General features: G+C 37.9%; 1 protein-coding gene and 1 long non-coding RNA gene across 3 annotated transcripts in view; one reads left to right on the top strand and one right to left on the bottom strand.

The window, feature by feature from the left end:
- The first annotated feature begins 767 nt into the window (after window positions 1–767).
- The window catches only part of atosa (atos homolog A), a 40,024-nt gene continuing 24,771 nt past the window's right edge, over window positions 768–16,020 (top strand). The window contains exon 1 of the mRNA XM_083552237.1: window positions 768–1,576. Within this exon, the coding sequence (XP_083408363.1) occupies window positions 1,450–1,576 (127 nt within the window). The 5' untranslated portion in view covers window positions 768–1,449. The remainder of the gene's footprint in view (window positions 1,577–16,020) is intronic.
- Window positions 2,778–5,419, bottom strand: LOC310732206. 2 transcript variants are annotated; one of them, XR_014535384.1, is made up of 3 exons: window positions 5,346–5,419; window positions 5,069–5,200; window positions 2,778–4,966 (listed from the first exon to the last, which is right to left on the bottom strand). It is a non-coding gene; the product is annotated as an uncharacterized lncRNA (long non-coding RNA). The 2 variants fall into 2 exon arrangements; XR_014535385.1 differs by lacking the exon at window positions 5,346–5,419 and adding an exon at window positions 5,310–5,345.

Below are 16,020 nucleotides of genomic sequence, written 5' to 3'. Positions count from 1 at the left end.
TGTAGATGATGTTATTGTTGTTTGATGAATCTGTTATTGTTGTGTTTGATGATATCGCTGTTTAAAATTGTTGTGTTTGATGTTGTTGTGTTTGATGTTCCTGTGTTTGATGATATTGTTGTGTTTGGTGCTGCTGTTGTAGATGATGTTATTGTTGTTGTTGGAAGGTATTGTTGTGTTTGGTGCTTCTGTTTCAGATGATGTTAGTGTTGTTTGATGAAGCTGTTATTGTTGTGTTTAATGATATCGCTGTTTAACATTGTTGTGTTTGATGTTGTTGTGTTTGATGTTCCTGTGTTTGATGATATTGTTGTGTTTGGTGCTGCTGTTGTAGATGATGTTATTGTTGTTGATGTAAGGTATTGTTGTGTTTGGTGCTGCTGTTTCAGATTATGTTATTGTTGTTTGATGAAGCTGTTATTGTTGTGTTTAATGATATCGCTGTTTAACATTGTTGTGTTTGATGTTCCTGTGTTTGATGATATTGTTGTGTTTGATGTTGTCGTGTCAGATGTTGCTATATTTAATGCTGTTTGATGACGTGTCTTTTCTGTTTGATGTTACTGTTGTGTTTGATGTTTTTAGTGTTGTGTCTGATGTTGGTGTCTGATGTTGTTTTGTCTGATGCTGATATATAACGCTGTTAATTAGCTGATTGATATGTTGTGTTTTTTTGCTCGAATATGATTTAAATATCCGCTCTCTGAAACCACCGATGCAGAGCAGGAAGCGGAACCGGAAGTAGCGCCAGGAGGAGGCGGAGTCCTGGTCACGTGATTAGACAACCAGTCTCTTAATGTTTTGACAAGCGGCTCTGAGGAGCAGAAGATCCGGAGAGAGCATCAGCTGATTGTCCGTGATTATTATTATTATGATGATGATTAGGAGGAGGACGAATGTGGTGGTTATAACGCTTCATGGCGGTGTAGCGGATCATCAGACAGTCTTTAATCTTTAGCTGGAATGCTTCCGGGTGGGTTAGTTAACTGGTTTTGAACTAACCAGGTTGTTGAGTGTATTTAACTTAGTGAAGATTCTGTACACTGAAGATGAAGATGGTTGATGAGACAGCTGGCATGGCCGGATAAACACACACTCACACACACACATGGAGTGTTGATGGACTACTAGAGTCGCAGTGAAGATCTCGAGGCTTTGCTGCAGCTGTGTGTGTGTGTGTGTGTGTGTGTGTGTGTGTGTGTGTGTGTGTGTGTGTGTGGGGTCAGATCTTGGTATTAGAGCTTCAACCAAGGTGTCATGATGTTGGCATGGCCGTGAAACGATGGACACACACACTGTCTCTTACACATGTATAAATAAACACACTCTCACACACACACACTCTGCAGCTTTGAACAAGGTGACTTTTCTGAATAATCCTGTGTTGCACGGACTGGAGAGCGGATCTTCTGAGTGTGTTGGAGCTGCTGGAGATCTGATGGTGTGTGGATGTCCAGAGGTTTGAAGGAGACGCTGGGAGAGAGGTCGAAGAGCCGGGGATTGAAGCGTGAAGACGGAGGACGGAAAAGAGGCGAGCTGGAGGACGACACGGAGACAACCATGAAGACCGAGAGAGGTAAACATGCCGTGTGTGTGTGTGTGTGTGTGTGTGTGTGTGTGTGTGTGTGTGTGTGTGTGTGTGTGTGTACGGATACATGTGAAAGGATTTGTGGATTCAGGTTTGGTTTGGAAAATACTATCAGTGTGATCAAAAGAAAATGTTGAAAGGATGGTGTGTGTTTTGGAGATTAGTACACCAGTGTCACTGATTAATTGGTTTCCAGGAATGATTAAAGTGTGTGTGAGTGTGCGTGCAAGTGTGTGTGTGAGTGTTTTTTTCTTTAGTGTTTGTGTGTTTTATAATAGAGGAACAAAGCGTCTTGCAGGATTTTGTTTTTGGCGCCCACTAGCGGCGTCTTATATATGTGCGTTCATGCATGTGTGTTTGCGGTACATTGTTTTACACACACACACACACACACACACACATACACACATACACACACATATATGTGGACGTCATGAAAACTTTGTGTGAGTGTGTGTGTGTGTTAACAAATAAACCTTAAACTCAGAGCCAATAAAGTGTGCTAACACACTATTCTCTTTTTCTCAAACCACACTCTCTCACTTACTCAAGGGCAGGAGTTCCAGGTTTGTGTCACAACAAGATCCAATTTCGACCATGTGTGGATTATGACTGTTGTTTCAGAGGGTGTTCTAATACTTACTAATGGTCAAATCATACCCTCATTGTAAAAACAGTTTACAGGCATAGAGCACACACACACACACACACACACACACACACACACACACACACACACGTTATATTTTGTACAAAAGTATGCTAAATACAAAAGCGCACTTTATTCAAATAAAAATTGTAAATATGGTATAGGGAAGCGAAACTGTTCAAACCCCAGAATCACAAAGCTGGCAGTCTTGGGGCCCTTGAGCAACTTTTCAGGCCCTTCAGAAGTGCTGTATCATGGCTGACCCGGGATTCCTAACATTTCTGGGATATGTGAAGAAAGAATTGTATTGTAATGTACGTGTGACGAGTAAAAATGAATACCGTGTACGGAAGTGCGACATTTTTCGCTTGTGTATGATGACCTCTAGACGATTAGCCGAGCTGGTGTTTACTCTATCGTGTGCTTGTATAAGCTGCACCCACTGAATTTGACAAATATTTTTTATTTTGAATATAAATAAGCCGTGCCTGTCTATAAGCTGCAGGTGTCTACACTGAAACTAATGAACTTTACACAGGCTTTAATGAAAGACAGTGCCTGTTACACGGTGTAACAGGTGAAAGATGTTGTGGCTCCTTTAAGAGCAGAGCGGTATTTTGGGAATAGCCTGCCGCATTCTTCCGGTATTACTGCATGTGTGCAAGACTGAGGAATATGTCCTTATTATATTCTGATGCTCATTTCTAAGTTTCTTTGACTAAACCGTAACGCTGTTGCCAAGAAAAATAAAAAAGCACGAGTTTTGGAAACCTGTCTGTGCTCATATGATTTCTGTTGTAACTGGAGTTAGTGAGCTCTCCCTTCACCCAGACTCAACGCGTTACAACGGCTTGTATCTAAACAGTAGCCTACCAAGAAAGTCATTGTTCACTGTCTTCCTCCTTCCTATCACAACTATTTCTCTCAGGAGTTTATCTTTTGGCATCGTCGTGCGTTTAAAAAAAAATTATTTAATGTTTTTTCTCCCGATGCCGTGCAGCTCAGAACACAGGTGAGGTGCGTTTTTTTCGTTTCCGTTCGGAAATTTCATTGGTCTGATGTTATGGGGTTCAGTTTTTTGGCTTGAAGTTTGTATAACCGGGAAAAACCCAGGAAAAATCCATAAATTAGCCGCTTCGTTGTTTAAGCCGCGGGGTTCAAAACGTGGGGGAAAAAGTAGCGGCTTATAGTCCGAAAAATTCGGTAATAGGAATTAGCAATATAGTGTATGTAATGTAGTGTGTATATGTCTATCAGTGGTAAAGTAAGAAGTAGTGATACTGAGGTATTGAGACATCACTAGCTAGGCAGGTGATTAGCTGTGTAGCCCGAGTATATAGTTGAGTAAGAAATGCCAGTGTGTTAGCTTGGACAGGGCGTACTTATCGATGCCGATCACTTTGAATGCAGTGTCTTTTGAGCGCACGGGTCGTTCCTATTGTTAGCGTTAAAAGGCCTCATTCTGTCGTTGGGGGTGAACAAACCTTTGCACTCGATCACACACTGACCCAGATTTGTTAGAGGAACAGGTGTCATGGCACAGATTCGACTCCTTTGGATGACACTGTTGGGAAGTACGAGAGCGTCATTTAAAGACTGTGTGTGTGTGTGTGTGTGTGTGTGTGTGTGTGTGTGTGTGTGTGTGTGTGTGTGGTTTCAGAATACACTCGGATTTGTAACAGGATCGTGTGGAATCTCGCCATGAGACCACAAATCAATTCAGCTCCACTGATCGACTTCCGTTCGATGCGGTAAACAAAACCGTGTTGTGATTCAAGCCATCAATTCGTGTGTGTGTGTGTGTGTGTGTGTGTGTGTGTGTGTGTGTGTGTGTGTGTGTGTGTGTGTGTGTGTGTGTGTGCGCGTGTGTGTGTCTTTTTTAAAAATAGATAAATAAAAATCTGGTTTACTTTATATAGTGCTTCCGTGAAGGTTTTTGAGTTGCTATATTTGCGGTAGTTTTTAACCGTTTATTGCTACATAGGATGTTCACACACAAAGTCGGTTCCTGTTCTCACGTATACGCTATAGTGGCGATAAACGATCGCTCTTTCACCGTCCTTCATATGTTTTCCTGAAGAAAACTTCAAGACGGCTTTACACAGAATTGTTCTAATTTATTTATGTGGAGCTGTTACTTTGGAAACGGAGAAGGTTGTAGAGTGTAGGTTGTCTGCTAGCTGCTAGCTTCTCAGAACTCAGAACATGGAACAATGGTGTGTGTGTGTGTGTGTGTGTGTGTGTGTGTGTGTGTGTAAGTAATATGAGCCTCAGAACATATTGTGTGTGTGTTCTCTGTGGAATGCAGGCCATGTGGAGACAGCAGGATGATGTCACTTCAGTCAGCTGGTAGTTTCTGGGCGTCGTTTCTAAGATAGAAGTTTTCCTGTGGTGTGTGTTTTGATCTGATCTCCTCCCTGAGCTAAAACACACACACACACACACACACACACACACACACACACTCCACCCAGAGAGATGGATTAGACGTGTTAACAGCTGCTAATGTCCACATGGACTTCCTGTTTGAGACCCCAGTGTGATCTCCAATCTGTTTTCCAACTAAACACAGAGCTTTAACCAAACTCATATATAACCTACCTGTCCATCTGTCTAATCTCACTCACCTCTCATATACAACCTGTCTGTCTAATCTCACTCACCTCTCATATATAACCTGTCTGTCTAATCTCACTCACCTCTCATATATAACCTGTCTGTCTACCTGTCTAATCTCGCTCACCTATCATATATAACCTTACCTGTCTAATCTCGCTCACCTCTCATATATAACCTTACCTGTCTAATCTCGCTCACCTCTCATATATAACCTGTCTGTCTAATCTCGCTCACCTCTCATATATAACCTGTCTGTCTAATCTCACTCACCTCTCATATATAACCTGTCTGTCCATCTGTCTAATCTCACTCACCTCTCATATATAACCTGTCTGTCTACCTGTCTAATTTCGCTCACCTAGCATATATAACCTTACCTGTCTAATCTCGCTCACCTCTCATATATTACCTGTCTGTCCGTCTGTCTAATCTCACTCACCTCTCATATATAACCTGTCTGTCTAATCTCACTCACCTCTCATATATAACCTGTCTGTCTAATCTCACTCACCTCTTATATATAACCTGTCTGTCCGTCTGTCTAATCTCACTCACCTCTCATATATAACCTGTCTGTCTAATCTCACGCACCTCTCATATATAACCTGTCTGTCTGTCTGTCTAATCTCACTCACCTCTCATATATAACCTGTCTGTCCGTCTGTCTAATCTCACTCACCTCTCATATATAACCTGTCTGTCTAATCTCACGCACCTCTCATATATAACCTGTCTGTCTGTCTGTCTAATCTCACTCACCTCTCATATATAACCTGTCTGTCCATCTGTCTAATCTCACTCACCTCTCATATATAACCTGTCTATCCGTCTGTCTAATCTCACTCACCTCTCATATATAACATGTCTGTCTGTCTGTCTGTCTGTCTGTCTGTCTGTGTATACTGACACACATCTTATATATAAACTATGTATGTCTCTGTCCTCACACATTTCATACATAACATGCCCTTTTTTACATAACCACATCCTCATCTAGATGCAAACAGAATATTGACATCACTTCCTGTGTGGCTCTGATCTTTTTGTTTGGTTCTGGCTGTGCTGTTTCTCTCTCTCTGTCTTGTTCTTCTCTTGGTGGCTGTTCTCAGGTCAGTTTTGTCGTCACTGCTCTGATAATCAGGCCCCGATTAAAGATCTCAGACCTGCTCCTGAAGCTGCAGATGAAGAACCATCTGGACACCGTAGGTTCTTCGCTTTAAGAGACGAGCTCTAGCTGTGTTGTGCTTTTAATAGAAGGTGTGTGACTTGGCACGGCCTCGCCAACACCACACTGACCACTCGCTCCTGAAATACCAGCCTGGTCACAGACTCACCACGGGTCACCATGTTAACACACTGCAACATGACCCTCACATGTGACCCAAAATAACACGTTTCTTTCAGTTTAAAGATCCATCAAACAGGGCATGTAGCAAACATGACCACCCTCTCAATCTTACCATCCTGACATGTTTATTACTACTGTATACCAGAACGTCTCCACCTGCATGGATCCTGGAGCTTTATCTACTCACTGTGTCTGTCTGTCTGTCTGTCTGTCTGTCTGTCTGTCTGTCTGTCTGTCTGTCTGTCTGTCTGTCTTAACCTGGATCCTCCTTGTTCCAGCTCAGTTCCTGGTAATCGTCATATTAGCATTTAGCATTTTCATACCCAGTAATGAAGAAACAAAGCTTTAAGCTCCACCCACTTTACAGTCACATGACATTTGTGGCATATATCTTTCTTTGTCCTTTTTATATATTTTTTGCTCTTCCTTTCTATCTTTTTTCTTCCCTTACATCTGTTTTTGTTTTTGAGTTTATTCCCTTTCTTTCTTTCTTTCTTTCTTTCTTTCTTTCTTTCTTTCTTTCTTTCTTTCTTTCTTTCTTTCTTTCTTTCTTTCTTTTCCATCCATCTTTCCTTCCTCACTTCTTTCTTACATTTTCGAACTCTTGTGTCTTCTTTTAACCTTTGCTCATGCTTGTACTCTGTATTTCTCTCTTTTCTTTCCAACTATCCATCCATTTATTCTTCCTTCCTTCTCTTTCCACTATTTTTCGAGAAACAGCACTGGCCAGATATTTCTATATCTTTTTCTCTCTCTGTTTGTCTTCCTTTCACTTATGTTTTCCATCTATCCATCCATCCATCCATCCATCCATCTCAGGTCAGTTTTGTCATCTCTGGTCAGATTTTTTTGGTTCCAAATGAAAGATCTCAGTTGTTCTTCTGAAGATTGTGTTGTATTGAATTCTCAGAGAGAGAAACGACCTGAAAGTGTGTGCTGTAACACACTCCTGCAGTACGGATGTATATTGAGACGTGTAAAGTCAGATTTTCCAGCGAGTGGCCGTCAGGGTGGTGTGAGGTGCTCAGGTGCTGAGATGCTGAGATACTGAGATGTGGACGTGACCTCGCACCAGACTTTCATTCATTATTCAGCCTGAATCAGGTGTGTTTGAGGAGAAACTCTAAACCGCGCTCTGCTTCAGCTTCACGTGTCCGTTTCATCTGCAGGGTTTTTCTGTCGCATCACGGCTGCGAATTTCACAATATGATTTTGGCCACGCCCACTTTTCAGATTATGAGACCAATCACGATCGTGGCATGGTGGCAGATAATTTAACCTCGTTTTAAGATAGAGCTTTAAGCGAAAGGCTGAGCTCATTTCACAGACGAGAATAAAAACCCCTGACGTCTAACGTTTAGATTTTTAATTAATAAAAATAATAATGATTTTCTGAATGATTAAATGATTGAACGACACTGGAGACTCCTTCCAGACATGTTACAGAAACATCTCCCTGCTTCCCCTCACCCTATCAAGAGCTGTTGCTATGGAAACCTTAACGTATTAGATCGCGTGTGATTCGCAAGTGGACTATTGTCAGAGCTCCTGCTATAAAAAAAATGAATCAACACCTTCTGACCAATCAGAAGCAAGCAAAAAAAATACAGAAGAAATTCACATTTTATTTGTCACATACACATTCATAGTTTCATAATTAGTTATGTAATTATTATTGCATAATTATTATGTTGTTTTAGGGCACGCTGATGAACAGGAAGTGCTCTGATGACGTCTCGTTCTTTTGTTCCTTTGTTTTGAGCATCACCCAGAAAAATCAGCCATGAGTCACAGCACCTCTTTTTGTTCTTTTCTTCCATATTATCAATAAATTGTAATAATAGACAGAAATTCCAACTTTTTCAATAAACAGTGTTTCTTTGACATTCGGACCGAAATTTTAAGAATCGCGTGACTGATTCACTGAGACCGCACACAGATCAGCTTTACTGGAAAACCACTTCAGGCTATTATCGTGTGTGTGTGTGTGTGTGTGTGTGTGTGGTGTTGAAATTATTTAAGCAAATTTCTTTCCCTCTAGAGCTTTGAAAACCAATAAACCTATTACTTTTATTTGTTTTTTGCGGGTTTTTCGCATTTATTTTCCTCTTTAAGATGAATTTGGAAGCAGAAAGTCGCTCGTTCATGGTGAACTACTCAAATTTCGTTAGCTTCATGAGCGTTTAATCAGGAGGGATAAATAAAATGCTGGCAACTCAAATTGCCGGATCGGAACACGATCCTATCCGATCATCACATACAGTAGGTTCATGTAAATTAATTTGTGGAGCATTTTTTTGGGCATCATCACAAAGCAGCTTGACAGGAATAAATACACAATATAGGTTCAAAAGTTTGTGGACACCTGGTCGATTGGTATTTGCTTTTTGAACATCCCATTCCACATCCTATATATAATAATCTTCTGGGAAGATGTTCCACACAATTTTGGAAATGCTCATTCAGACCGATCTTGGGTGATCGGATCCCACTGGTTCTCCCAGTGCTTTTCTAAGTTGCTTTTATATTCATGGCATTTGGCAGCATTTATACCTCTGAGCAGTTTTTTCGGGGGCCCAACAATGGATTGTTGGTGGTGCTGGGATTTAAACTCCTGTACTTCCGATCACAAGTCCAACATGCTACCCACTTGGCTACCACTTCCCCCAGACGCTCAGCTGTTTCCTGAAGTCTGTCTGTATCTGAGATAACGTTCAGAAGAACTTTCTCCAGAGGGTTGAGTGTAAGATAAAGATGGAGGCTGGTCTGATCTCGCTTCACACACGCTTCACACACACACCAGACACACACACACACACACCCTGCAGGCTGGGAGAGGTTTATCTCCAGGAGCCCATTGCTTCTGAATCATCACTCAGATCCCACCGTGTGTTAGAGACCGAGCTGCATCAGGATGATAGCCGTGTGGTCTTCTCTGTTTCTGCTCACAGACCTACGCCTACAGGCGACAAATTGTAAATGGGACAGTGTGTTAAATCGTGTGGCCTTTTAAGCTCTTTCGTTTGTGTTACTCAGTTTTAGTGTAGAATTCAGATTGTTGTGTTTACGTGAATTAAATTATGAGAGGACTGTTGAAGTTTATTTTTTAAGGATTATTTCTTTCATACACAGGGGATGTTCTGAGGATGTTGGTTAGTGTTTTATTGTAGAAGAGCACACGGTGAGTCACACAGTATGCAGCTTCCTCTAACCAGTCGAGGCGAGTCAGAGCACAAAAGATCACATGACCTCATTGTACTCTTCAGCGTTACCCTTCAGTACTTGTCTCACACCGGCTTTAAACGGGACGCCTTTCTTCCTTTCTGTCTGCCACGGCCTCATAAACAGCTGCTCATCGACTCGTGCTTTTAGCTGGAGCGATCGGTGGAGTGAAGATTTCTCACAGAACTAGTCTCAAATCATAGGATGGGCTGCCATACTGTAGGATCCAGTGAAGAATAGAGTATAATAGAGTGAAGAGTAGAGTAGAACACTGTAATGGTGTAGAACAGAGTAGAAAAGAATAGTGCAGAACAGTATATGATAGAACAGAGTACAGTGTAATATAATGGAACAGAGTATAATAGAGTATAGTAGAATAAAATGGAACAGAGTAGAATGGAGTATAGTAGAATGGAGTATGGTAGAATAGAATATAGTAGAATGGAGTATGGTAGAATAGAATATAGTATGATGGAGTATGGTATAATAGAATATAGTATGATGGAGTATAGTATAATAGAATATAGTAGAATGAAGTACAGTATAGTAGAATGGAGTATGGTAGAATGGAGTATGGTAGAATAGAATATAGTAGAAGGAAGTACAGTATAGTAGAATGGAGTATGGTAGAATGGAGTATGGTAGAATAGAATATAGTAGAATGGAGTATGGTAGAATGGAGTATGGTAGAATAGAATATAGTAGAATGGAGTATGGTAGAATGGAGTATGGTAGAATGGAGTATGGTATAATAGAATATAGTATGATGAAGTATAGTAGAATAGAATATAGTAGAATGGAGTATGGTAGAATGGAGTATGGTAGAATAGAGTATGGTAGAATAGAGTATGGTAGAATAGAGTATGGTAGAATGGAGTATGGTAGAATGGAGTATGGTAGAATGGAGTATGGTAGAATAGAATATAGTAGAATGGAGTATGGTAGAATGGAGTATGGTAGAATAGAATATAGTAGAATGGAGTATGGTAGAATAGAATATAGTAGAATGGAGTATGGTAGAATAGAATATAGTATGATGGAGTATGGTATAATAGAATATAGTATGATGGAGTATAGTATAATAGAATATAGTAGAATGAAGTACAGTATAGTAGAATGGAGTATGGTAGAATGGAGTATGGTAGAATAGAATATAGTAGAAGGAAGTACAGTATAGTAGAATGGAGTATGGTAGAATGGAGTATGGTAGAATAGAATATAGTAGAATGGAGTATGGTAGAATGGAGTATGGTAGAATAGAATATAGTAGAATGGAGTATGGTAGAATGGAGTATGGTAGAATAGAATATAGTAGAATGGAGTATGGTAGAATAGAATATAGTAGAATGGAGTATGGTAGAATAGAATATAGTATGATGGAGTATGGTATAATAGAATATAGTATGATGGAGTATAGTATAATAGAATATAGTAGAATGAAGTACAGTATAGTAGAATGGAGTATGGTAGAATGGAGTATGGTAGAATAGAATATAGTAGAAGGAAGTACAGTATAGTAGAATGGAGTATGGTAGAATGGAGTATGGTAGAATGGAGTATGGTAGAATGGAGTATGGTAGAATAGAATATAGTAGAATGGAGTATGGTAGAATGGAGTATGGTAGAATAGAATATAGTAGAATGGAGTATGGTAGAATAGAATATAGTATGATGGAGTATGGTATAATAGAATATAGTATGATGGAGTATAGTATAATAGAATATAGTAGAATGAAGTACAGTATAGTAGAATGGAGTATGGTAGAATGGAGTATGGTAGAATAGAATATAGTAGAAGGAAGTACAGTATAGTAGAATGGAGTATGGTAGAATGGAGTATGGTAGAATAGAATATAGTAGAATGGAGTATGGTAGAATGGAGTATGGTAGAATAGAATATAGTAGAATGGAGTATGGTAGAATGGAGTATGGTAGAATGGAGTATGGTATAATAGAATATAGTATGATGAAGTATAGTAGAATAGAATATAGTAGAATGGAGTATGGTAGAATGGAGTATGGTAGAATGGAGTATGGTAGAATGGAGTATGGTAGAATGGAGTATGGTAGAATGGAGTATGGTAGAATAGAATATAGTAGAATGGAGTATGGTAGAATGGAGTATGGTAGAATAGAATATAGTAGAATGGAGTATGGTAGAATAGAATATAGTAGAATGGAGTATGGTAGAATAGAATATAGTATGATGGAGTATGGTATAATAGAATATAGTATGATGGAGTATAGTATAATAGAATATAGTAGAATGAAGTACAGTATAGTAGAATGGAGTATGGTAGAATGGAGTATGGTAGAATAGAATATAGTAGAAGGAAGTACAGTATAGTAGAATGGAGTATGGTAGAATGGAGTATGGTAGAATAGAATATAGTAGAATGGAGTATGGTAGAATGGAGTATGGTAGAATAGAATATAGTAGAATGGAGTATGGTAGAATGGAGTATGGTAGAATAGAATATAGTAGAATGGAGTATGGTAGAATAGAATATAGTAGAATGGAGTATGGTAGAATAGAATATAGTATGATGGAGTATGGTATAATAGAATATAGTATGATGGAGTATAGTATAATAGAATATAGTAGAATGAAGTACAGTATAGTAGAATGGAGTATGGTAGAATGGAGTATGGTAGAATAGAATATAGTAGAAGGAAGTACAGTATAGTAGAATGGAGTATGGTAGAATGGAGTATGGTAGAATAGAATATAGTAGAATGGAGTATGGTAGAATGGAGTATGGTAGAATAGAATATAGTAGAATGGAGTATGGTAGAATGGAGTATGGTATAATAGAATATAGTATGATGAAGTATAGTAGAATAGAATATAGTAGAATGGAGTATGGTAGAATGGAGTATGGTAGAATGGAGTATGGTAGAATAGAATATAGTAGAATGGAGTATGGTAGAATGGAGTATGGTAGAATGGAGTATGGTAGAATGGAGTATGGTAGAATAGAATATAGTAGAATGGAGTATGGTAGAATGGAGTATGGTAGAATGGAGTATGGTAGAATGGAATATAGTAGAATGGAGTATGGTAGAATGGAGTATGGTATAATAGAATATACTATGATGGAGTATAGTAGAATAGAATATAGTAGAATGGAGTATAGTAGAATAGAATATAGTAGAATGGAGTATGGTAGAATGGAGTATGGTAGAATGGAGTATGGTAGAATGGAGTATGGTAGAATAGAATATAGTTGAATGGAGTATGGTAGAATAGAATATAGTAGAATGGAGTATGGTAGAATGGAGTATGGTAGAATGGAGTATGGTAGAATGGAGTATGGTAGAATGGAGTATGGTATAATAGAATATACTATGATGGAGTATAGTAGAATAGAATATAGTAGAATGAAGTATGGTAGAATGGAGTATGGTAGAATAGAATATAGTAGAATGGAGTATGGTAGAATAGAATATAGTAGAATGGAGTATGGTAGAATGGAGTATGGTAGAATAGAATATAGTAGAATGGAGTATGGTAGAATGGAGTATGGTATAATAGAATATAGTATGATGGAGTATAGTAGAATAGAATATAGTAGAATGGAGTATGGTAGAATGGAGTATGGTAGAATAGAATATAGTATGATGGAGTATAGTAGAATAGAATATAGTAGAATGGAGTATGGTAGAATGGAGTATGGTATAATAGAATATAGTAGAATGGAGTATAGTAGAATAGAATATAGTAGAATGGAGTAAGGTAGAATGGAGTATGGTATAATAGAATATAGTATGATGGAGTATAGTAGAATAGAATATAGTAGAATGGAGTAAGGTAGAATGGAGTATGGTATAATAGAATATAGTAGAATGGAGTATGGTAGAATGGAGTATGGTAGAATAGAATATAGTAGAATGGAGTATGGTAGAATGGAGTATGGTATAATAGAATATAGTATGATGGAGTATAGTAGAATAGAATATAGTAGAATGGAGTATGGTAGAATGGAGTATGGTATAATAGAATATAGTATGATGGAGTATAGTAGAATAGAATATAGTAGAATGGAGTATGGTAGAATGGAGTATGGTATAATAGAATATAGTAGAATGGAGTATGGTAGAATGGAGTATGGTATAATAGAATATAGTATGATGGAGTATAGTAGAATAGAATATAGTAGAATGGAGTATGGTAGAATGGAGTATGGTAGAATAGAATATAGTAGAATGGAGTATGGTAGAATGGAGTATGGTAGAATAGAATATAGTAGAATGGAGTATGGTAGAATGGAGTATGGTAGAATAGAATATAGTAGAATGGAGTATGGTAGAATGGAGTATGGTAGAATAGAATATAGTAGAATGGAGTATGGTAGAATGGAGTATGGTATAATAGAATATAGTATGATGGAGTATAGTAGAATAGAATATAGTAGAATGGAGTATGGTAGAATGGAGTATGGTATAATAGAATATAGTATGATGGAGTATAGTAGAATAGAATATAGTAGAATGGAGTATGGTAGAATGGAGTATGGTATAATAGAATATAGTATGATGGAGTATAGTAGAATAGAATATAGTAGAATGGAGTATGGTAGAATGGAGTATGGTAGAATAGAATGGAACAGATTATAATTGAGTAGAACAGTGTAATATAGTTATGGAACAGCACAAAGTAAAACTGGGTATAGTAGAACAGTATAATACAGTAATATTGTACATGATAGAATAAAACACAGTATAGTGAGTATAATCAGGGGATAATGGAGTGATGCAGAGTGTGAATAAGAATAGAAGTAGAATAGAATTGAGTTTGTATGAAATATATATAAGTGATAGTGTATATTAAGAAAAAAAGAAGTAGTTTCTATAGAATGTGAACAGGATTAGAGAGAAATGAACTGAATAATGTAAAGAGTAGAATTTAGAGTAAAATAAATAGTGTAACTGCGTGTAACGTGTGTTGTGTTGTGGAGAACAAGTGGCAGCATTTGTATTCTGTGTGTGTGTGTGTGTGTGTGTGTGTGTGTGTGTGTGAGAAACTCCCCAGGAGGTAAGACTATACCTGGTGTCATTACTTAACACCTGGTGTGTTCTCTCACTCAACTGGTGTTATGCAACCCCCCCCCAAAAAAAAAAAAAACCCTGCAGCTCTCTCTCTCTCTCTCACACACACACACACACACACACACACACCCACACACACACCCCATAATCCACTGATCTTGTGCAAGGGAACAAGAACACTGTAGAACACACACACACACACACATAGATGTCCTAATCAGCTGACAGTGTACAGTGGAAAAAAGGACAGTGTTACACACACACACACACACACACACACACCTGCCCTTAGGAGAAAATGAGGAATAGAAATATGAGGAAATGAATAGGATTCAGTAAAAATATTGACAGAACAGAATAGAGTTTAGTGTAACAAATAAAACACTAGTATGGAAGAAAAAAGGGCACACGTTTAAACCCGATGGAAGCGCAGTCATTTATGGAATGAAGTAGAATAGAATACGAGTAGAACGGAGAGTCACGTGAATCAAATCATCCGATGTTAATTAGAGTGGTGTTGTTTGTGAATAGAATATAGTAGAATACAATAGAGAGCAGGGTAAGTAAAGTAAAAGTGAAGTAATATAGAATAATGTGTAGTGAATAGAATAGAATAGAATAGAATAGAATAGAACAGAATAGAACAGAACAGAGTTGAATATGAATAGAATTATTTAGAGCATAAAAAAAGAATGGTGTAGACTCATGTACAGTAGAATACAAATACAATATAATGTTCTAACAGTATGGAATTGAGCATAAAAATGAATAGATTCGGGCTTCTGCTATCGATTATTTTAGTAATCAAGTTTTATACCAATTAGTCCATCGATTAATCGAGTAATCAGGTAAGAAATTTTTTTTCATTAAAGAGCGACACTAAATATAAGTAATGTCTCCTTTTTAGAAATATTAAAATTTTTATCGCTGAAATTGCAACCTGTGAAAACTAAACCCATTAAATTGCCAAATGACATCGAAATACAAACATTTTTACGTAAAAAAGTATAAATAAAAATATAAACATTAATTTCACATGTTTATTAGCGGGTGGTGCATCAGTAATACCGGGAAACGCGCTGCTTCGTGTGTAGTTAAATAGACTAAACGAAGCATCTTTTTTGTATTCGAGTTACTCGAGTAATCGTTTCAGCCTTGAATAGAAAAGTGTTGAGCATAAAAATGATTAAAATACAGTAGAACAGTGGAAATAAATAAAACTTTGAAGTCTAGCATGGACTCCAGAATAGACTAGAATATGAATAGAATACAGTTGAGTACAGTAGTATGGAATTGAGTAGAGCAGGGAAATTTGAGTGGTGTAGTCTAGTGTAGACTTCATAGTAGAATATGAATAGAATAGATTAGCATAGAATGAGCAGTGTGTTTAATAAAATTCAGCAGATTTGATTTTGTTTCTCATACACTCGCCTTCTAATTTATAAGGAAAACCTACACTTACATTTTTACTGAAAATTTCACGAATCAACAAATCACATGGCAGCTTCCAAAAATAAAATCATGCAGATTACGGAGCAGAACCCT

Source organism: Silurus aristotelis, assembly GCF_946808225.1.
Source record: "Silurus aristotelis genome assembly, chromosome: 10".
NCBI lineage: Eukaryota > Metazoa > Chordata > Actinopteri > Siluriformes > Siluridae > Silurus > Silurus aristotelis.
The sequence above is the reverse complement of the archived record's forward strand: the minus strand, read 5'-3'. Positions and strand labels throughout refer to the sequence as shown.